This window comes from Oxyura jamaicensis, chromosome 10 (genome assembly GCF_011077185.1).
Source record: "Oxyura jamaicensis isolate SHBP4307 breed ruddy duck chromosome 10, BPBGC_Ojam_1.0, whole genome shotgun sequence".
Taxonomy (NCBI): Eukaryota; Metazoa; Chordata; class Aves; order Anseriformes; family Anatidae; genus Oxyura; species Oxyura jamaicensis.
In genome coordinates this window covers 8413599-8437367 of record NC_048902.1, presented here as the reverse complement: position 1 = coordinate 8437367, position 23769 = coordinate 8413599, and the positions used below count along the sequence as shown (strand labels likewise).

At 39.7% G+C, this 23769-nt stretch overlaps 1 protein-coding gene across 4 annotated transcripts in view; it reads left to right on the top strand.

The window, feature by feature from the left end:
• Window positions 1-104: 104 nt before the first annotated feature.
• The window catches only part of SCAPER (S-phase cyclin A associated protein in the ER), a 163784-nt gene continuing 140119 nt past the window's right edge, over window positions 105-23769 (top strand). Inside the window, exons 1-6 of one of the 4 annotated variants that reach the window (XM_035335866.1) lie at window positions 105-279; window positions 2292-2404; window positions 5243-5318; window positions 7602-7719; window positions 15840-15910; window positions 20001-20195. In XM_035335866.1, the coding sequence (XP_035191757.1) occupies window positions 5256-5318; window positions 7602-7719; window positions 15840-15910; window positions 20001-20195 (447 nt within the window). In that variant the 5' untranslated portion in view covers window positions 105-279; window positions 2292-2404; window positions 5243-5255. Of the gene's footprint in view, window positions 280-2291; window positions 2405-3587; window positions 3630-4073; window positions 4196-5242; window positions 5319-7601; window positions 7720-15839; window positions 15911-20000; window positions 20196-23769 lie in introns of those variants that run through there. The other 3 variants (XM_035335865.1, XM_035335867.1, XM_035335869.1) reach the window with 3 other exon arrangements.

Below are 23769 nucleotides of genomic sequence, written 5' to 3'. Positions count from 1 at the left end.
GGGCGCCGCCTGCCCCCGGCTGGGGGCCGGGCCCGGGAGGCGGCGGGGGCCGGGCCGGGCAGAGGGCGGCCGAAGCCGGGGCCTGTTAGGCGGGGTGCCGGCGGTGGGGTCGGGCACGTCGTGGGGCCGGGGCCGCAAAGTTCTGTCCTGCCTCTCCCGCCCAGGCGTCCCTTTGTGCCGCGGCAGCGGAAGGTACCAAGTGCTGTCAGCACAGGTCGGTAATTTCTCACTTTCAGAAAGTGGTTCGGCTCAGGCATCGGTGAACGCTGGCAGGCCGGAGTGGATTTTGTCAGAGCTCGGGGCTGTTTTAAACTCTGCCGCAGTGAAGATCATCAAGACACTGGCAGTGTGAATTTTCTCTCAGAGAGGAGGAGAGCTTGCTCCTGGTGTGGGCCTGAACTCACAGTCACACTTAGAACACAAAGTGAAAAGGAAGCAAGACATTATAAATGAGTTAGCAAGGTGGATCAATACAGATGTTCATAACTGTGCAGCACAGATAATAGAAAGAAAAGCTGTAAAATAAATTGAATCTCATTTACCACTCAGGGAAACTAAAAATATGTCCAGTAAATGAGCAGGGGGCCCCTGCAGGAATGTTGTAACCAAGAGATGTCACATGAAATTGGGCTTGCTCAGATCCAGAGCCCACTGAGGTCAAATCAATCACTCTCAGTGGTTTAACTGAGATTTGCGTAAGGTTGATGTTGGATTTGTTACTTCTCCTTTCAAGATTAGTCTGTTTCTGGAAGTCCACTTTCAAACAGAAAGAAGCGATACCAGCTTATCTGGAATTCCAGAAAGGGAGCTGTTGACGTGTTTAAGTAGAGCCCTCAATTAATGGAGCTTTGTCTGTTGTACTGTCCCTCATCCTCGGTGATGATGGCCATGTACTGCTCCCTGGTTAACCTCAAATTCTATTAACTGCAAAGAGCTAAGACACTTCATTTAGGAGATGTGAGACTACAATAGTGTAATAAATCAGTAAATGTGTTACTGCAATTTCCTGCCCATATAAAAATGTCTCTCTATTTTAAAAAAATCTAATAGTGACTTAAGTCTAATATGCTTTATTGGTTTAGATGTCAAATTTCCCGACGGTATTTAGGGGAATCACATATACAAAGTGTGAATGAAGCCAGGCTGCTTGTGGTTTGTGTAGATAAAGCAAATCCTGTAAGCAATCAAAACAAAACTAAGATTTGATTGGTTTCCAAAAATAGCACTGAAGATACTTTGTCTTCTTTGCCTAGTGCATTACTAACACTCCAGAAAAAGTATTTGCTACATATCTCAAAGCTTGACAAGTGTATCAGATTATACATATCTGTGCCTAAACAACCGTAACAGCCTCCAAAGAGCAGATTCAATATAGATGTGCAAAGAGCAAGTTTATTAACAATATGTTCACATGCCAAGATGGCTGAAGATAGCAGAAGGAAATAAGAATAGCTGGAATAATATAGCGAGCAAAACCACCAGCCAAACAAAGAAAAAAAACAACACCCCACCACCACTTGCTGAAGCTCAGCAAGAAGGAGAGCAGAGAAAATCATATTCTTCACTCTGTAGTTTGCCTGTGTCAAAATACAGTCCAGACACTTCCTAGCACTCAGTTGACCATATCATAAATTTGAGATTGTTCTGGTAAGGATGAAGGAAAATGAAAGAGGGCCTTACATTCTCTTGGTATTTTTAACCAAGTGCATAGCAAATGCATTGCTATTGTAACTTGCAAATAAAAAGCGAGTATCAGTGATGCTATTTTAAAAACAGAATGCAAGTCATGTCATACAAAAAGCTTTTTATATGCTGAACTTTCTGACTTTTCTGACAAATCTCTCCTTCCCTCTAGCCAAATTACATACAGTCTTTCACAAATCTGTTTGGAGCTACTCTTTCAGTCAAACAAGTTAATGTTAGAAGATCACGTTCAACACAGATTTCCACTACATTGGCTCATTTGTGCCTCCTGAAGCCATGATACAGTTTCTTCTCTAAGACATCAACAAATGTAAATGTGTTCCTCTTAAACTGTCAGCATGAGAGCAGTTGTCCAGCAATGCAAAGTGCTGTTCCTTAACAGCTGTTTCCTGCAGGTGAAGCTATCTGCCTCATGTTCACTACAATTTTTTTACACTTCCACATTGTAATTTTATAAAGCACTATTCAAGTTGTATAAGCTGTGATTTTCTTTATTGCAATTCATTTATACTCTTTCAGAATAAGTGTATTCACAGTAGTGAATTTAGACAGTTTCCAATTTTGACATATTTTTGTTTTCATCACAGGTAAACATTATAAGCTGTAGGTAAGATGATGAATTGTATCTAAGAGCTGCATGCAAAGATTATCCTTCCATCTTCCATTTTAAAAGTTGCTGGCTTTTAACAGGTGAATTTAGGTAAGGGAAAAACCAACCTAAGCAACAATTTAATTATAAAGACGATTGTGTTTAAGTGCCATGTGCTTGGATTTCAAAATGGCCATCATTTGCTTTAGTAGTACCCAAATACAACATTGTGAGCATTCTAATTGTTTAATAACTCCTTCACAAATTATCCTGAAGTATATTAGATTCTGCAGACTTTACAGACCTATTTTTCTACTTCTTTGCACTTAGTGCAGTTAATAATATGTGAACAAATATGTTATGAAAGGACACTTCTGATGCGGTATCTGATTTGGCATCAAATCAGGGTACCGGGATTTGTCACAGGCTTCTGAAGCCCTGTACCATGGTGCTGAGCTCAACTACAGGGAACCAAAGTGGCAGCTAGGGACACTCAGACAGCTGCCTGGGAACAACAAACGAGCTTGTTATCGAAGGACCGTGTCAGGGCTGGGCTGGGACCTCCAGAGGCCATCTGGCTCAGCTCTCAGTGCAGGACCAGTTATGTGTGTCACTCCTGAGAGGTGGTTGCGCTCCTTGTGACAGCAGCTGAGGCACGTGCAATTTCCTGTGCTATCCTTACCAATGCTTGAGCTATCGGTGTTGTTTTAGAGATGGAAACCTAAATCGTCCCAGTTAGAATTCAAGCCTCTTACTTCTCGTCATTCCTATCCCCCAGGAAATGGATCATTCCTAACCATACTTTTACATGTTGGACACTCCTATTGCTCCCCGTTTGCCTTCCCTTTTGGCTAAATAGTCCCCTTGTCCAACATTTCCTCACAAGCCCTCTTGCCCAGGCCCCGGATCTCCGAAGACCTGAACCCTCCGTGCCTTCAAGCCCGGTGCCCCGACAGTGTCAAACCCCAGGGTGCAATGCGTGCTGCCTGTACGCGCAGGGCATTACACGATTATTCACTGATGCCCACAGATTTGCTTCTCCTGTCCCCCAGGAGGAGCGGGCTTGGCGCCGACGGACCCGGCAGCGCGGCCCCAGCGGCCCCTCAGCGCTCCCTGACGGGCCGCCCGCCGCCCGCTCGGTGCGGGCAGCCAGGTGAGGGCAATGCCTTCACCGGCGCGGACGGCGCATGCGCGGTCGGCAGCAGTGGGGGGGGGGGGTGGTGTGTGGGGGCCGGGGGGGGGGGCCCAGGGCACGCAGGGCGGCGGGCGGGCGGGCGGACAGGCGGCGGGCGGCGATGACGTCACCGCGGCGGGACGGCGCGGCGCGGCGGAGAGCGTGAGTGCCCCAGCGCGCGGCCGGGCCGGGGAGGGGCGCGGCGGCGGGGCAAGATGGCGGCGGGCCAGCCCCCCCCCCCCCCGACCCGCCGAGGCCGGTTGCTACGGGCAACCGCGGAGCCCCTGAGGGGGCGGCCTGCTCGGGGCGGCCCGGCCGGGGGGCGCCTCGCTGGGGGAGCGCCAGGCCCTGCTGCCCCAGTGCGGCCTGAGGGGAGGCAGGGGCGGCTGCCCGGCCTGAGGAGGACCTTGGGGGGGCTGAGTCTTCCCTCAGCCTGAGGGAAAACCCCGCTTCCCGGCGTGATATTGCCGTAAACCTTCAGTGTTCTCGCTGTGAGCTTCTCCCTTCCCTGCACACGTTCCTTCTAAATACAGATTTGTGTTCGTGTGATTTCCAAGTGCACTGCACTCCTGGAAGTTACGTGGGCCCCGACTTTTTCCCTTGAATACGTACCTAGATGTGGCCAGCTTTTATTACACCCTGATTATAATCAAGTGAAGTTCGGTGGTCAAAAGCGGTTTGCTGAGACATCTCGGGGCTGAAGGCTCCTTTTGCTTCTCATGTCTTAAGTAATGCTGAAATACAACAGGACTTTGTTTTCAAAAACTCAGCTTCCTTCAACCAAATGCGGGCGGATTATTTCAGTGTTTTCTTAAGCTCAGGAGGCTGTCTTAAGGCGTGCAAACAAGCGCAGATCCTAACTACTGGCTGTTTGTGGGCATGGGTTTTGGCTGTTGGCTTACAGAAAACTTAGCAACATGTGGAGGGGAAGCTTCAATCTGAGAGCAAGGGAACAGCCCCGTTAGGGCAGTACCAATAATAACTGATAACAAAATCTCCCTTGGGATCTGGCAAAAGGTTAATCTTGTTCTCTGATCTAATTTCTAGAACTTCAGAAGTGCTTTTAACTGTTGTTTAGCATCTGAATCTTAAGAATATGTAAGCAGTGTTGCAGGAGAGTTTTTGCACTAATCAGGAGCTGGCTGAGATTTATTTCAGCCCTGAAGGCACGGATTTAGTTTTATTTTAGCATTGTTATAGCAATTGTGGATTTTTTGATAAACCTATAAACATTTAATCCAATGTACTTCTCCATTTTTGTCAGTGGTTTCCTTGTTCAATACTGGATTAAAATTATTTACTTGATCATAATGAACTTTTATAGGAACTGTCAATTATTTTTTCTTTAGAACAGAAGTTTTTGGTTTTACTTTGTTTCACTGCTAATTACCTGATAGGAATTTTCAGTATCTCTGATTAATTTCTCTTTTTGAACCTATAGTTTGCCCAGTCCTCTGTCACAGGAAAGATTATTGTCGCCTTCCACTATTCTTGAGCAGTCTGTGCAGTGATGTGTTTTGAAGCCCCATAAAGTTCTTTGTACTGTTTACTATCTTATTACATATGCATTTTTTTTCCAGTGGGATCATTCTCTTCTAGTTTTTTTTTCTTGGGCTGCTTTTATTAAGGAGCTATGCAAATACTCTACAATAACTGTCCTCTGAAAATGTTAAAATGTTCGTTAGATGTCCTTGACATAAATGCTGCTAAGAAGCTAAAATTAATTTCAGAGTTGGTTTAAGTAAAATTGATCAACTGCATTTATTTTGACGCAGATATGAAAACTCAATGGGGTCATCCAAAAACATAATAAATGAGCCTGTTGACATGGAGGAAGGCTATAACATGATGGTAAGTCACATTACAACAGTATGCTATACATACCTGTTGTGATTATATCATAAGTAATGAAAAGATAATATATGGAAAAAAAAAAAAATCATTCTGAGATGTTGAAATAGGATTATCACATGTAAGATATAAACAATCTATGCACAGTTTTTAGCACTTAAAAATTTCTCATTGAAGTACTAGTATCTGCTTTTGGACTTAGCGTCTCAAAGAAAGATGTGAATCTGTTGGAGACAGTCTTGAAAAGAAAACCCTAGGTGCTCAGATTCAGAAAACTTGAAGTCTGAGATGCGCAAAATAGGTGAGAGAAGACTAAAGGGGTAGAGATAATAGGCTTGGAAGATGGGAGGACTGATGGAGAATGGAATGGAAAATAACAGCATAAAAATAATGGGAAAGAAAAGAAAATTCAAATGGTTTTAAATTCTCTGTGTATGGCAAGAATGAGTAGGTTTATGTAGGAAAGCTGTAGAGATCAAGCAGAGTGAACGTTGCCTGCTGGTGGAGGATTCAAAAGATCCAGTAAATGAGGAAATATTTATATGCATATTTACCCCATTTTTGGCAGCAGGATGCTATAGATTAGCTCTGCTTTCAAGTAAGGAGAGTGGATTTCTCTTTACTTGAGGATAAATTAATGCAAAATGTAGCTTGAACATTCTTATTTTGTTTTAAGACAGGTGCATTTCAGAGACAGTTAAGGTAAATCAAAATTATTTGACTCAGTTGTGAAGGTACCATAGGTATTTATATCAGAGATTTATACAGTAGTTTAAGCCGATTTTAATACAATTATATGATATTTATGAGTCTTTAACTCTGTGGTGATGAAAAGTTTCTTGTTAAACAACAAGGGAATAAAAACCCCAAACAAACTTGATTCAAAGGAATGGACATTTAGTAAAACTTCCTAGTGAGAAAGGGAATTATATAGAACAAGAATAGACTAGAACCACTATAGTGTAGATCCTGTTTATTTATGTGCTTTGCTTGAGTTTCTCTGGATCAAACCATATTATTTGCTTTTTTATTCATCGCCTTTTTCAGATGTTCACTTAATAGTTCTGCTGTGTTTTTTTTATTATTACGCAGTAGTAACTCAGGGTGGTTCTGTGGGGCACTAGGTGGCACACTGCAGCTTCGAAATGAGCAATTGAGGGCATCCGAATGAGAGAAACCTAGCCTAATGTCGCTAAATAAGCATTCAAGTAAAAGTAGCTTTTTGTTTCTATTGCATTTTCTACCATCCTGATAAATTATAACTACTGACCTGTTATATTCATTTTTACTGCATTTTCTTTCTAAAGATGTGCTAGTACAAGTGCATAACAAAGTGCTTGCAGGCTTGAGTCGTGATGGTAAGAGTGAAAAGAGGAATGCATCTTCTGACTAGTGCAGTATACAGTCTGTTAGTGCATAAAATAACCTTTAGATCTGTGTAAGTTTGTCAGTGTTAAAAATACGTTGCTCAGTGGCTTTGTGCTATCACTGTATATAGACTTCATATTTTGGTATGTAGCTTGGCTTTGTTTCAGATTAACTGCTGAGGAATAACTTGATGCAGTTTAGAAGAGGCAAGATTTTGTCTAGTTGGCATATGTCAGCAGATACAAATATTTCTTAACATGTTTGGTTTCAATAATCTCATGATGGTATCTTTTTCAAGTGCAACGAACGTGTTTCCTAGGTAAGCAAAGTTCATCCTCAGCGCCTCTCATTTTCTGTGAACAGCTGCAGCTTTCTAGTAAAAACAGCTGACTGTAGTTGCCAGGAAATACTTTCTAGGTTCTTGTCTTCTCTGAAACAGAAGCTTTTTTTTATATATATATATATTTTCAGATGGTTCTCATAAATCCTGTGCCTGTCTTCAGGCTCTTTTCAGTCACCTAGCACATGTATTTTGGTATTATGCAGCTTTTTTCTTGATTAATTAGTTCTATTTAACTTAAGGTAGCTAAAGCATTTTAAAGTCTGCTGTGATGTTCCTACAGCATTGATGATGGAGACTAAATGGAGGCAACAAAAAACCAGCCTGTGGCGTAGACACCCGTTCTGAGCAATGGGGTAGGAACCCATGTCATCTTGATGAATCAGACTGCTTATCAGATAGAAAAACAGTTGTGAAAACAAGTACATTTTGAACAATTAGTGAAAATAAGTTATCTGCAAACTCTGAATGGTTTAACCACATACTGGATGAAATTAACATACCAAAACAAAAATTTAAACCTGTATACATATACATACACACACATTTTCTGTTCCTGTATTTCTTGTTTTCAGGCTTCTTTCCAGCGCTCCAATAGCCATGATAAAGTGAGGAAAATAGTTGCAGAAGAGGGACGTACAGCAAGGAACCTAATTGCATGGAGTGTTCCACTCGAAAACAAAGATGATGATGGTAAATATTTAACTGTCTTCCCGCAACTTTTTCATCTTCTGTCCCTTTGTTCACTGGAGTTGCTTGAATGGAAACATGTTTCTGATGTAGGATTTCTCATTTTAAACAAGAGGTTATGTTTCGTGTCCATAGCATAGTTTTAAAACTTTTTTTTCAAAATGTATACCCTGCAGTTGACAGTTCACTATAAAACCTTTTCAGTAACAGATAAACTTTTTATTTTTCTGTAACAGACATCTAAGACTGTCCTGTCTTGCTGATACTATCAAGATGCCTATGTAATATAATAACGTTATCTTAAAATCCTGGGCTTTGAAAAGGTTGTTAAAAGCCAGTCTTAGGTAACCTGGGGTTTCAGATTGGTAGGGATGACTTAGAGCAATCCAACAAATTGCTCTCTGTGCTCTAAAACAAGTAACTTCAGTTTCTTTTAGTATCGCTTCAGTCTCTGTTTAACATCTGTGAAGAGCCTTTAAGAAAGGGAGTATTTGGGGACAGCTTTCTGTAACGTGAGTCCTCAGAGCAATTTTGTTACTGTTGTAATATTCTCTCATGGCCTGATGGCTTAAGGAGACAGAAATTGACTTTGGATTTTCATACTGCTCAAGCTGTTCCAGATATCAGAAAGCAGTTTTTGAGGCCCTCATCTCATTTTTTTTTTTTTTTTGTAGCTCACCTGTCCCTGTGGAGGTGAGACCTTTTGAGACTTGGGCAGGAGCGTCTAAAAGTGGTGGGGTTTGTTTGTTTTGTTTCTCCTGTGAGGGTGGTTGAACACTGGAATAAGTTCCCCAATGAATCTGTGGGCAACCTTCATCTTTGAAGATGCTCTAAACCTTACTGGATGTAGTCTTGGGAAGCCTTCTGTAGCTGACCCTGCTTTTGAGCAGGGAGGTTGGATTAGGTGATCTCCAGAGGTTCATTCCAATCTCAGCCATTCTGTAATTTAGTCAGTGGAAAATATATTTCTAGTATCAGTTATGCCTGTGTTACAAAGTAATTAACCTTCTGTCCGCAGCAAACCAAAGCAAAGTTTGAAATGTCTTTATGGCTTGCTTTATGCTCTAAGGTGTACGTGTGATTTTTTTTTTTCCTTCCTTTTAAAGCTGAAAGGTCTGAAGTCACATGAGAGAATGAAGTGCATGAAAACCTGTTTGGCTGTGTGTGTGTGGGCATTTCTATGGGCTTCATCAAGGAAGATGTGTTCAGTTGAGAATGCAGAGCTGTACCTCTGTTAACGGTGACAAGTAGGATGATAGTTGATAAATACATGCTTTCTAAACATCATAAACCTAATCACAAGTGTCCACATTTAACAGCTTTGGTTTCAGGTTCTGACCCTGAAGTAAACGTCAGCATGGTCCCAGTTACCTAGTGCCTTGGACTGCCTTTACAAAGCAGATGGCCTCAGGGATTTTGTAGAGAGACACTTCTAGTAAGCACTAGCTGGTCAGCAGAAAAACATGCATTGTGCATCTTTCCTAGCTTTACATAGGAAGAAAAAGTGAAACAACATTCAGTTGTCAAGAAGTGTATGACAGGTTTCTTGGTCAAGCAGAAACAATGAAGCTACCATGTTTTCTGTTTAGGTAAGATAGAAAGACGTGACACAATAAGAGAAATAGTTTAAGACTTAACCATAATCTGCCAAAGCAAAACACACTCCGTGGAACACAGATTTGGATCATGTGTAGCAGTCTCCAGAAGATGAATTTATTTATTTACTAGTCTTAAAACTGCCTACGCATTCTTGAGCATGTTGGTATTATTGGAACCAGGGCAAAGGATGGGAGGTGCAGGGCAGTCCCCGTGGCTGAGGGGCAGCCTTTCTCTCTGTCAAGCCAAATGGCCCGGGGAAGCCAGTCCCAGAAGAGGGGCCCTCAGCCCCCCAGCCTCCTCCTTGTCCACGTGAGGGCATCTTTCAGGCCGCTCTCAACACAGCTGCCTTTGGCCACGGGTGGGCCACTCCACAGAGGCTCGCTGAGGTCGCAGTGGCCACCACTGCCCCACCTTTGCTGTGGGCCCTATAAAACAGGCCCCCTGCAGCTGGCCCACCATTCGCTGAGCATCTCAGCCCTCTGACTGCCAGCTTGTGCGGCAGGAAGGAGACTAGAAGAGCAAAGCGAGCAGCAGGCCTCTTGGTGTGCGAGGACAGCCATGCGGTCCAGTGAAGCACCAAGAAGGAGTGCACCTGAGCAGAAGGAGATGTCATGGGTGGAGGGATAGCACCGGTGGCACAAGAGACACCAGTGCCGGCCCCTCAAACACCCAGCAACAGGGGGCCTGGGCCTTACCATAGGAGCAACGGTGATGTGGGGCGAAGGTGGGAGCAGAAGCATGCCCATGGTTCGGAGCACAGTGTGGGACCCAGTAATGGCCGTAAACCAGATGGCACCGTCGGACCCATGCATGAAAATCAAGCCAACAGTGGCATGGGACTGAGGTGTGGAACTGGATGACCCCCTGGTTCAGCACCCTGGCCTGAGAACATTCCGGACAGAAGGCATCCCATTTGGGCAGTCCTGGGCAAGGACTGGCTTAGCCTTCTGCCCAACACTACGGAGCCCATGGAGCTGGATCCACCAGATGTGGAGGAACGGATGGAAGTGGATCCACCTCGGCCAGAAGAGAGCTGGGACTGTTGCGGCATGTCTTTGTGCTCTGCCATCCGAGAGCACCAACAGCATCGCAGGAGTGCCCGGCGAGCCCCCTACTTGTTGCTCAGGCTCCATTGCAAGCATTAGCTTGGAGCCACCAAACACCATGGACATCCCGCAGGCTTGCCTGCAAGATGTCCCGGCAATAAACAGCTCTTGCTGATTCTCAGGGGTTGGGTGAGTGGTTTTTTTTTTTTTTTTTTTTTTTTGTTTTGGGGGGGGGGGGGGGGGGCGCCCCCCTTTAGTAGTTTGAGCTGCTTGTGAGTTGGTTCAATTTTTGTGTAGTCTGTTAAATTTTCTGCCTTGCTTATAGTATTCTTGTAGATAGTTTCAAGAAAGACTTTTTCCTGAAAAAATGGTGAACGAGAATTGTAGATGAATGTTTGCTCCGAGTATAGCATTTTCTTCCACAGTATGAAGAAGAAAGTAAAAGTGATTTATTTTTTAGATATTGCCCTTAAATGGTTGTGTGTGTGACATTAAAACTCAAGTAGCTATAATCATTTACTTCTTTGGAGCCTACAAGCACCACTGTAAGTTTTAAACTTTTTGCCAGTGATGCTTTCTTGTTTTTAAAATTTCTTCATAAATCATATATTGAGCTTTTTGCACAAAGAATGTGGTGATAATTGCTTGATGGAAAAATGCCCTGTGGAAAGGAACTTGTGGCTAATGAGAGTCTGGCAGAGCCAGATCCTTTATCTCTTGACCCTTGTCTTGGCACATATGTTGGTGTCAGTGAGCTCTGATTCGTTTTATGCTGATCTTTCAATATGCATTTTGTCCCAGAGGAACAATACATCAATATTATGAATTAGGACAGTTCGTACTCGTTCAGGGGCTGTGTAAATCAGGCCAAAGGTTCAGGTAGCCTCAGCCGATCCTGCAACTTATGTGCAAAGCAGAATTTTGTCTTCGTGTTATTTTTTTCTGCTTGTAATGTTCAGAGATACTGCACTGGCAGCAATAGTGTGAGATTTAACATTTTATATTACATACTGTTACTAATTATGGGATTTTTTTTCTGCAGGAACAGTGAAGATATGGCCATTTGCTAGTGTTAGTGTTACACAGGCTTATTAAATTTACAGTGCTGGATTCATTTGTTCTGTTTGTGTATCCTTGCTTATTTGATTTCTTTATTTGCTTGTGTTCTTGCCATTTAACTTTTCTGCTGAAAGACTTCTGCATTTTACGTAGAGCTCATGGATAAGAGGGCAATGATGATAGGAATTGCAATCCAAACCTTCTAATTCCTTAAGCGAAATACATAATTCCTGTCAATGAGAAATAATACCATAAGAAGGAGGGAAGTTTCTGGAACAGTAGGTAGCACTTCTGTAACGTGTGTTGGAGCAGCATGCACCCTTGTATCAGAGCTGAAATTCTAGTTATGAATACGGATCAATGACATGAGAAAAACCTCAAAACATGGTGACAACAGTTTAGATGAGGTATTGAACAATAACACATTTCATCTGTTGCATTTAAGGTACTCCTTCACAGAATTCATCAATCTGCAGCAGGCTGTGTGTTTTTGGATGGACTAACAATGTAGTTGATCTTGTGTGTTATTAGAATTATGAAAAAATCAGTAGTCTGATATTCTGTCTCAAAAATTAAATTGTCGTTCCAAATCCACGGCCGCAAATTGCCCATTACAGGCACCTATTGTATCTTGCCCTCTTTGAAAAGCTGTGATCATTGTGGTAGAGGACTTCAGAATTTTTTCCTTTTAAATTATTTGATATGCCCAGCATGAAACTTGAGGTGCTGCATGCTGCTATGCACCACATGCAGATTTTATTTACAAAATCTAAACCATGGTATCAGTGACAGTTAGAATGTCTCAGAAGCTTGACACCTAAATGTTAACAAAATGTAGGGTACCTTTATAACTTAAGGGATGTGTCAAAAACTGGAAAATAGTGTATTTGTAAGTGTTCCCTTATTTGTTTAAAATCATTTGGGCTCTCAACACGTAGAAATTACTTGTAGATTAAGCATTTCAGTGTAAGGAAACACATTTTATGATACCTGGCACATTTTAGAGAGCCTGCAGAATAATCCACTCCTTTAGCAAGAGCCTGCTGCAGTAAGTAGGTTTTGCAGTGTGTGATGAAAGAGATGGAACTTGGCTCTCTTTGGCCAAGCTAGGAGGTCTACGAGTCATGACTGAAAGCCTTGTGTGGAAGCGCCAGTGACATTGGACCTGACTGTAACCGGCAGAATATAATGTGAAGGGAAAGGTATTCTTGAAGACTCCTTAGTTTCAGACCTTGAACTTCGTTGAAATGAATGGGATACAGTCTAGTGCTGTTACATGAATACTGGGCCAGTTATATTCTGGATGAGACTGTGACAGTAATTTGTTTAAAAAAAATTCCATACAAAATTCATTGCTGTAATTCAGGCTGGGATGGAAAAACATAGAGAGTTTTGACTATATCCATCCTTGAAAGTAATTTCTCCAGTTCTTTTGCATTGTACAGTTAGAAAAATTGTATTTACTACTATATAAACTTTTAAGAAGAGCTGATTTATAGCAATATTACACATTTCAATATGTTTCTTCAGTTAAGGGGTTGAATGTAATCAGTATCATCCAGTTGCTTCCTCCAGGGAAACATCTTACTTGATGTGAACTTCAATTAGTTGAAGTGAACTTCAAACAACCAGGTCTTATCCACGCCTCATCTTTGCAAAAATGTTTCTTAGGAGGGAAAAACGCATCAGCTGGAGCTAGTAAGAGAGATGGCAGTGTACAGACTGGTGAAATGTAGGACTAGTCCTGCAGTATAGACCTTGTTCCCTGCATGGAGGAAGAGAGGTGACAAAGTACATTGCTCGTGCCCTGTGTAAGAACTGGAGGGAAAGAAAAGAATGGTTCATTACCCAGTTGTGTCCTCAGATTCTTTCAGAGAGGTGAAAAGAAAGAAAATTGAAAATTTTTATAATTTCTGCTGAAGATCGGATGATAAACAAAGGTACTGAAACAACAGAGATATGTCTGTCTCAGTGAAAGCAGAAATGGCTGCAGCTCTTAAGAAATACAAAGCTGATTTTCACACTTCTCTCGCTGAAAAAGGAGAAAGATGCAAGGGCGATTGTTAGTATAACAGAAGGCTTTTGAAAATAGTTTATTGCTAGCCTTTTTTGGGAGATATTAACACTTCAGCATTTTGTGACAGGAAGTCTTCACAAATCATAAACCCGGTGTGTTTGATATTTAATTACCAGACAGAGGAAATGGACTTCAAGTATAAAATATGACTGGCTCCCTGAATGCTTCAAAACTGTGCTGCTTTATTGGCAACTTAATAGCTAATGAGATAATCATTTTTCGTCACTATTGTTCTTTGCTTAAAATTCAGTAAAAGCCTAATAGGTAATGCCTTTCCCATGTCGCTGCGTCCCTGCGCCTTGGCTAGCAGTGCTGGTATTGTACAGTTACACACGGTATATCCATAACCATGGAACAGTGCTCCTGTGTTGTCAATGCTTGTGAATAAAGAGGGATGAAAGCAGAAAGGAAGTAATCTTCTAATAACCAGAGGCATTTGTTAGCAGAAAGAGGGAAAAGCTTGGAACTCTGATTGCTAATGAAAGACGGAACTTCTTGGCCTGTACATTGAAGAAGTTGTTTAAGAAAAATTAGTCCTTGCTGCACATTATTTGCTTTTAAGTCCGCAATGCATGGTGTTTATGTGAGTTTTCTTGTCTCTACATGTATGCCTTACATAGACAGTGCCTGAAAACTTGCTTTTATCTTTACAGGTGACTTGTTCAGACATTTCCCAATTCTTAGATGATGGATTGCTTTTTTTTTTTTTTTTTTTTTTTGTAGAATCTAGTGATAGTAACTCTCTTTTTTATCCATCTGTCCTCTTTTAATTCTAACACACACATATTTGTAAGTCTTTTCACTGCAAGTTCTGTGTGCCTTTGCACTCGGCTGTAAGCATGGCATCTCTTACATTTTCAGAATGTAAATTATTTCAGAGTAGAGACCAGTGATTGAAATTCTTCAGTTCTCATAACCATGACATAGAATTGGTCCACAGTTTAAGCTTTTTAGTAGATAGGAAGTTTTAATACATTTGGTAGCTGAATCTTTTTTTTTTTTTTTTTTCCTGAATGATGCTAAATTGATCTCAATATATTAATTTGTACCTGTTGTTTTCGCTAATGTAGCATTTCAAAAATTCATTATCAAGCAAATAATTTTTAATTTGCCTTAAAATTAAAGGCCTTGTTCCCTAGAACAGCCAGTGATGCAAACCAGCTGGACAATTGCTTGATTAAAACAGGTTTACAGCTGCTTTACATAACCAGCGCAATGTAAAACAGCTGGACTACGTTAGGGAATCTGGCCTAAGTACTGCTAAAAACTGAACTGAACAATTCTGAAATTCAGGAATGATCTCCATGATCTGTGAAGGGACTGTATTCAGTTAGTTCATGCATTTGCCTGGCTTCATCAAGCTAAATAATCTTGAAACTTTTATTTAGATCTGTGCTAGAGAGTGCTCTTGTCATAGTGTTTTGCCTTACTTGCTCATATTTTTGTTAATTGAATGCTCTGGTTTTCATGTTGGAGGAATAAAAAACAAAATCAAACAAACAAACTTAGAAATTACCCTTGAGCAGATATCAAAGATGAAATGTAAGTGTGTCACGTTGGTTCAGGCCAACAGAAATTTAGAGCCGTGCAAAGATTAACTCTTAATAAGTTAAGAAATTGCCCCAGACAACATTGAGATCTGAAATCATCCTAACCATGGGCTTTTAAACTGATCTTGGAAGCACAGTTGTTAAGTGCATTTTATATAAGCAACCAACAAGTGCTTTTGAGAATAATTTTGAGATCTTGAGTGGACAGTCTCATGCTCTGGAAATATTTTTATTTATTTTTCCCTCTTCCTTTACCTACCTAAATGTAAGTGAACTAAAGCCAGAACTGAGTTTTGTTTTTCCCCATCTTTCTTGGCAGAAAATATCTTAATCTACTGGTAGGGTTGTTAGAACAGTTCAAGAAAAAGTGAATGATTTTATTTTTATTTTCTAAGAAAGATACCCTTGTTTTAATTCTGTAATAATATTTCATTGTTATTAAACGATCATTCATGAGCAGACTTTTAAAAATTTATATAGAAAGCTGGTATCATATCTGACATCTCTGTTGTAGTGATGTGATTTTCAGTGGCGCTGAGCATTTGCAAGTAGGCTATCCTTGTTGAATGAAGTCTGTAGTTCTTGACTTCATTTTTTTTTTTTCATTTTCTGTGTGTCTTCCAGCATCATCCTCATCCTGAGCTGTTGCATATATATTTGGAATGTAAAATTTTATGAACTTTTAAACTTACTGTGCCCATGTTAGTATATTGCAAGATGTGATATGTGCATTTTAGAATGCTGTTACCTAATGAAAAGTGTTATTTTTGATTAAAAATGCTTCTCCCCTAGGAAAATCCAAGTGGCAAGCTGGTGGAAAAACAAAGAGGGTGACTCAAGGAACACACAAGACTGCAAAACAGGTATCTGCTCATTTTTTATTGTGATTATGACATAAAATTTACAACGTAAAAATGATTTTTGATATCATTGATGCATTATTTGCTGAATAATACATACACAAAAGTGCACGTATTGTATTTTCAAAGGACATGAGTTGCAAAGTCAAGTATTCCAAAGTTTTAAAATGCCAGAATTTATACTGCTTTCCTCAGTCTTTATTTTTGGCATTTCTTAACCTCTGGATTTGTGGCTTTTTGACATAACAGTTATTTTAAGTCCAGTGCAGTTCAACGGTCAGCTAATTCTTCCTGTACGCGTGGTGCTTATACAAAGGCTACCATTCTGCCAAATTTCTAAATTAAGGAAATGCTTTATTTTCTCATGTGTTAACAGCTGAGAAGTTTTTGTTTAAAGTTTCACTGCATACTATTTTGGGAAGAAAAGAAAATCAGTCCAGGTGAGTTTCAGAGAGTTCCAACTGGGAAGCAGGTCTTGATGACAGGTATCAAGAAGAAATGGCACTTCTTCATGTTTTTCCTGTGTGAGTGATAGAGTTGTATTATATTAATAAAGTAATACCTCAGTATTTATTCATGTTTAATATTTAACCGTTACTTTTCTTTGATTAATGGATTTAGCTGCTAGTATGTCTTCAGCCATCAAACATTTTGAGCCAGCCTTTCAGATTTTGACAATATGGCACATAGAGGCTGGTCTCTTTTTTTGAAAAAAGATGTTCTGCTTCTGTAGGGGTGTTTGCATCCTTAAAACATAGGATTGTTAACTTCCCAGATGAGTTTAGCAACTTGTCCCTCCTTTCTTACTAGTATCTTACAAACACTGTGTCCTGGTTTACTTGTTCTGTGAAGGTGGGATTTTAATGAGGTAGTTGGGGCTCCAAGTTGATTTACCCTCACAGAACCTTTTGGATAAGAGTAACGTGCTGCACAGTGGGAGTTCCGTCTGTTTGAGTCATTTGGGATTACGTCAATACTGCGTTTTCAGAAGAATACTTTATTGTTAGTCAGTGGCTCTGTGTGGGACTGCTGTATTAAAGCTATATTGCAGGAACATAATGCATTCCTAGTGGGCCCAATTAAGGTTTGAAATGGACTGCTGAGTGCTTGTGTATCTTGGCACTTTAATTTGGCATCCAGCACTTCTTTTTCTACTGTATTTTAGGCACTGAATACTTCTATAAAATGGTGGCTTTCTTCTTCTTTTTTTGCTTTTGTTGAGCCTTCAGATTTCATTTTCCTCTACGTACAAATGAGACACTAGGCTCAAGAACATAAACGTACAAAAACTCTCTCATATGATCCTGTCAACTGCATCTTCCTCTCACCAGGGTGCTGGCACGTCTACTTTCAGTAAATTTTGGCATCTTGAGAATAAATACACATTTTGTACTTCACAGAACTCCAAGGCAACTTAGTGAAATTATTTTGGGGAAAAAAATAATTTAGTTTTAATCACTTTCTTCATCCACATTGAGTTATTTGAGATGTGAGGAAGACTATTTCCCTGTTTTTTAACTTAAAAGGCAGCATACCTTTTCTGTAGTTGAAGCTCTTGAACTATTAGTGCAAAGTGAGATAGTATGAACTAGCCTATCAGAATTTATGCCATTTTTGAGTGGGTTTTGTTGCTTTAATGAGGACAAGCATCAGGGAAGGCCTGCTAGATCATGTCTGTATAAGCCATCCATTCAGAAGGATGCTTGCAGGTAAAGATTCTGCTGAACAATGTGTAGATTAACTCAAATCCTGGTAGTGTTTGGTGCCTGCATTAAACATTTGTACAGAATATAGCAGTCCATAAAAAATATTAGTTGTGTCTTTATGGTAAAAGTAGTCTTTGTTATCGTCAGCTGTAACTCTTAAATTTGAGTTAGCAATGGCTTGCATTTCAGTAAAGTGGGTGCTAGTCAAACTTAGTTAAGTTTGAAAATAGCTTTTGGAGTTTGATCTTCATGGAGTATCTGGAGACTGATGTGGCAAACATTGGACGTGATTTGGGTTCCTGTCTCAAAGTCCCCTTCTGTTTTGCTGCGTGGCAGATGCCAGGCTGTGACAAATTCAAATGCATAGTGTTAGAATTGACATGCACTGGGAATTTTAAATATTCTTTCTATTGCCTAACCACCAACTCAGTGCTTTCCTGCTTCCGTGATTGTGTTTCCAAGAGATTTTGTAGTTTGGTGGTTTGTATCTTGTCAAAGGTGTTCTGCTGGCATATGTTCTCCTGTTTCAAATTAGGGAAGAGTTACTCCTTTGGAGGCATGGCTTCTGAAAACGCACAATCTACCGATTAGTGAATATGTGCCTCATTCTGAGTTCTTCTTGGCGAGTTGACTCTCTGGTACGTGGTTGAACTTGGAGTGACTCAGATGTTCAGTGGAATGTTCTGTGATTCAGCTGTTCTTACTGTTCTCATTGTCCTTTGGTATTTTAGTAGAAACACAGTGAGGTGTCAGATCTTGCAAAATAATTATACTGGTAGCTGTGGTGGGACCTGAGGTTGACCACAGCCATAAACTAGAACTGCCTCAGAGTTGTTTTACAACAGGCACACCAAAGTACTTCCCATCTGGGAAAGTAAACTAGAACAAGTACTAGAGAAGGAAATGGTTTGTAAATATACTCCCCTGCCTATTTTGCTGATTCTGGAGGAGAGAGGAATCTTTTCTCATTTCTCTCTTTGTAGTTAATTAACTTTCTGTGACTACCTTGTGCCTTCTGACTACCTCGACAGTACTGCTTTGGGTATGTGGGAAACTTGGACTTAAGTTGCAGTTTACTTTTATAGATGATAAATAGGGGTTAAATTTGCCCTGATGTTCTAATTTTATTTGCATCTCTTCCTGCACTCACAAAGGCAAAAAGCAGACCACTGTAGCTATGTAGTTAATACAATACCTCTATCACAAATGGTATACAATTGGGATTTATGTTGGGTTTCCTGGAGGTTCCTCTCTGGCATGGTAGCTTTTTCTTTTTGTTGTTATGGGAGATAATTTCAATAATAAGCTCAGTGCCATGGGGCCAAGGTCTGCTTTGGTGTTCTCAGCCAAATGGGCATGCTTCAGAATCCTTTGGAATGTGCTTTATAGATGGGTGACAGCACATATCTGTCAAGGAGTAACTGTCTCCATGTGACTAAGCTGAAGACACAAGCTGAACAGATACATAACACTGAAGTGGCGTAACGGTACTTCCAAGCAGGTATTTGTGATCCCTCTCTGTGCCAGCTTTCATGCAGACAGTTGGATGCTCTCCCTCTGCTCTCACAGCATTTAGCATGTTGGCAGTCCTCTGCATCTGTGCAGCAAAGTAGTACTAAATCAATTAGTCTGCATATTAACACTGAAAATCAAACAACAGATTTGTTGCAGGAAAAGCTGTTAAATTACAACTTAGAGCAGCACGAGGACAATTTCCGACTTGGCATAAGTAGAAGCAACTTGATTCAGTGGCACAGCACTTGCAAGGGTTGAATTGAGCTTGCAGTGTTAGCAGTATGGTGAGTGGAAATCTTCGTGCAAGTAGTCTTCTCGAGTAGGAAAGCTTCCCTTGGTAACTCATTCAGTGCTTGCTGGCATCTTCTCTGAAGTGTAGCCATAACATATCGATCAAAGGGCTAGCCACACGAGCATTTCTCTGATGTTACTGCTCACAGATTAGAGTGAGAGCTTAAAAACTGTAAGTTGCATGTGATGCCCTGGTAGTAATTTAACTGTGATGGAACATTGCTGGTTTGATTATTTGTAAAATTTTAATTTCATCTTTGGATGTACGTATTTGTCACGGTAAGTACTATGGGGTACGTATGTAGTCAGAAAATGTAACTATGATTTGCAAAAGAGAAATATCATGCATTGTACAAAGTGAATGTTAAAGAAACCAAGTAGTTCTACATATTGGTTGCATTTGTTTAATATGAAAAAGTTTATTGTAACAACTTAAATCAGTGGGATGCTGTAGACTTCAGTGGAAAAAATGTCGTCTTTACAAATGTTTAAATATGTTTGAAAAAATGCATTGCACAGAAGCCCAACCCCTTACTGTACTTCTGTTTGTTCTCCTTTTCCTTTGTATCTCGTTTCTTTAGAACACTACCATAGACTGTAAATTAACAGCAGCAGCTGGAGATAAAAACTTTGACAAAAGCCCAACAAAAACAAGACAGCCTCGAAAAGTTGATCTGCGAGCTCGATACTGGGCATTTCTTTTTGACAATCTTAGACGGGCAGTTGATGAAATCTATGTTACATGTGAATCGGATCAGAGTGTAGTAGAATGCAAGGTAAGCCTTCAGCTGTTCTTTCTGCCTATTATCAAATGACACTTACTGCTGTTTTTTACTCTTTACAAAAAAAGCCAGGAAGGAATTAGAGCATCAGAAGTATTTCATGCATTTATATAATGGAGGCTTGTAAATAGTAAAAGTGATGGCATATTTCTTTAGATTTAAGAAGATGCTTTCATCTTAGGCAGTGACTAATTTTAAAGTGTATAAAACTTAATGATATATGATCGTGTTGATAGATCTCAATTTTTTAATTAAATCAATATCTGTCTTATCAAGTTCTTATTTTATTAATTTTTCTATCTGAATGCTGATTTTTTTTTTTCCTTTTTTCCCCATCGTGTTCCCTACTGAAGGTGGCACTGTTGAGATTCATCCTTTTTCCCCTTCTTCGGCTTGATGTTAACTTTCTTAATTATACATTGCTCCCTTGTTTCACTGAATTAGTCATCACTCTTCTAATTCACTCTGTGGTGATAAGAGAGTGATGAGTGGTCAGGCATAGACAATGTCTGGTTGGGATGTAAGGTGTTTTTCCTAATTTTGGATAACCTGTATTTGTAATAAGATGTAAAACGTGCACAGGCTATGATGATTTTCTAGTAGATCCCTAGAAAGACCATTGTCATTTAGTAAATATAATTTACGTTTTAGAAATGGAGTTCGTTTCAAGCATTAATAGAAGCCAGAAGCATACGCTTTCAAAGAATTGGGAAAGCTAAGATTTTTTTGGTTTTCATATTAAATATAGCTGAAAACTCAACACATTCTGGAAATGATTATCTAATCACTGTAAAAAAATTATATCAATTTAAGTAAACCATTTTCTTATCATATGTATCTAGTTCCCTGCTGTAATCAGGCACAGCCAAATTGACTTTGAGATTAGCATGCAAGTACGTTTCATTGAAAGCAGGTCTGAAAACTGAACAGTAGCTAGAGGCTTCCAAACCGTTGGTTACTCTAACACAATTTAACATGTTGTTACTGAACTGTCTTCCTGCTCAGGAAACTTCTGTGAAGATTTTTTTTTGGTTTAAGAAAATCAGTCAGCCTTGCATTGTAATTAGATTACCATTTTAAACTTCTGTGACTGAAAGAACAGAAGTGTGTTTGTATCATTATCACATATTTTAGGGGTTAGATATCATTCAGCATTTTAATCATGCTACTTGATCTGTTCTCGGATGGAGATACTACACAGCCTAAGTGGAAAGTCTTCATTTTCGTAGACACTGGACGATGATGTGTGTATCCAGGGGCATCAGATTACTTGTTTGCTAAACATGGGTGGAAAAAAAACAAAAATGAGTAAATAAGGGTTTCCAGTGTTAGATGTTGTAAAACTTGTATAACATTCGTGTTGCTCTTACTTTTAAAAGATGTTTTCGTTTTTAGAACAAAGAACATGCCCTTTACTGAGCAGCTGGAATATTCATTTGTGACATGGTCTTTTGGTTGTGACATCTTCTCTTAAAGATTGCTGTTAAATGTAAATCAGTAACCCCCCCCCCCCCCCCCTTCAGACAGGAGGAGTTCAGGTCATTCTTAGGCTTTTTCCATTTTCAATATTGCAGTACTGGTCTCCTGAATATTTTAAGATGGAAATTCCTCTTACAAACTTTTATTAAAGCTCATGCTACAAATCAGAACGGAATAGCTTTACTTCTATGTTCTTTTTGTTCTTTTTTTTTTTTTTGGTAGTGTGTAAAAAATACCTGTTGGTTAAAACGTTACCAAAAAAATACCAACAGACAAATCAGCTCAGTTGAAAATGGTTTAATGTATTTCTGCTCTAAGTAAAGAAGTGAGAGGATTTTGATAAATGAGAACTCCATATTGCTACATTTTTCTATTTGCTTTTCAAAGTTATTTGGCAGAATATCTTGTTAACTCTTTTCATTAAGTACTATTTTTACTTTTAATGCTGAACACATGAGAAACTATATTAAATAAGGATCCAAACTGATTAAGTTTGTTAAATCTTTGTTTGTTTGTTTTTTTTAAAAGGACTTTGAAAAATCCTTTCTATTGAGATAAATCTATGATATAAAAAACAATTCACATTTCAACTTCTAAGGGATACCTCCTCAACTTTGTCTTGGTCAAATGGGCACGTGCTATTCTATTTAAACATTGCAGTTGTATGAAGGTCATATTAAAAGATGTTTGTAAAAATGAAATGTGACAAATTCAGGCATTTAAAACCTTCAGATTAACCCAGTATAAAGGTGTTCATTTTTGATTTTGTATCGTTTGCTCCCTTGTAGTCTTACAGTTGGTATAGTTGTATCGATTATGTTGTCACTGGAGATAATGTTTGATGCTCCCAAATCGGAAAGGGCTCTAGTGGCTGCTTGTGGTTGAAAATGCAGACGAAAGGTTTGTGGTAAGGATACAAACAGTGGAAGTGTGTGTAAGATCAGCAGTGGTGGTGTGTATTTATTCTCAACTTTGGGCACTGCTGTAGGTGGTAATTTGCTATTGATTTAACTGTGAGAACTTCCAAACTGTATGCATAGATATGGCTTTGTTGCTTTGCTTTTAAAGATATAACGAAAATCATTCAATTATTTGTAAAAGAAATAAAGGATCCTCAAGTTTAAGTATTTCTGTGCATGAATCAGTTTGTCCAGTGATGCTGTAGTCTAATAGATCTGACAGTGATTAGCTATAGTCTAATAGATCTGTCTATAACCTTGGGCATTTCAAAATGTGAATGCACTGGATATTTTATATGTTAGCTAGGTTTCTGTGTCTAATCTTCATGTGAAATTCTATTGCTTAGTATTTTGTAGTTTTGGATGGCAAGCTTAGGCACAAAAATACTAGTAATGCCATGTACCCTTTGCATCTCTTTCTGTCTCCTAAAAGGAATTAAGCCCCAAATTATCTGGGGATGGAACAAGGCAGATTCCATTGCCAGTGGAATTTTGGTTAATGCAACAGAACTTCTGCTGTGATTGATTGATGGTCTTAGGTGTCTCAGCAACTGGCTTCGGGGAGAAGAGTTCTATACATGCATAAAGTATATGTGTGTGTGTGTGGTAGAGTTTGAGCAACTGGATTCAGTAGCTAAGGATACTTTAAGTCTAGGAGATTCTCAACTACTTGAAATTTAATGGATGTCTTTTTTCCCCTCCTATGATGAATTAATGGCTTCAGCTGCTTTTTGTTTCAAAAAAGTTGCATTTCATGATGTTAAAAATTTAGTTCAATGTTCTTTTTAAATTTCTGTTTGGCATTACTTAATACTTGTACAAGCTTTCCACCTAGGCTTTACTTACTGGTATATTTCTACAAGATTTTAAGCAGGATAGTTTCTTTCCTTGTTTGTAATGCTTACATACATTGTTAAATCAGTCCACCTTGGGTACAGTTCAATTTAAAAAAAGTTTTATTCTTCTTGAGATTTTTGTGCCCTCCTACAAAGTGGAAAAGTACAAGATATACTGTAAATGGGTGGGTAAAGCCTTTTCCTTAAGTCTTGACGTTTTGTATGGCGGTGTTAAGTGGAAGAACCAGCTGAAATGTTAATGAAGGCCTTCCAAGTGGGGGGATATCTGTGAGT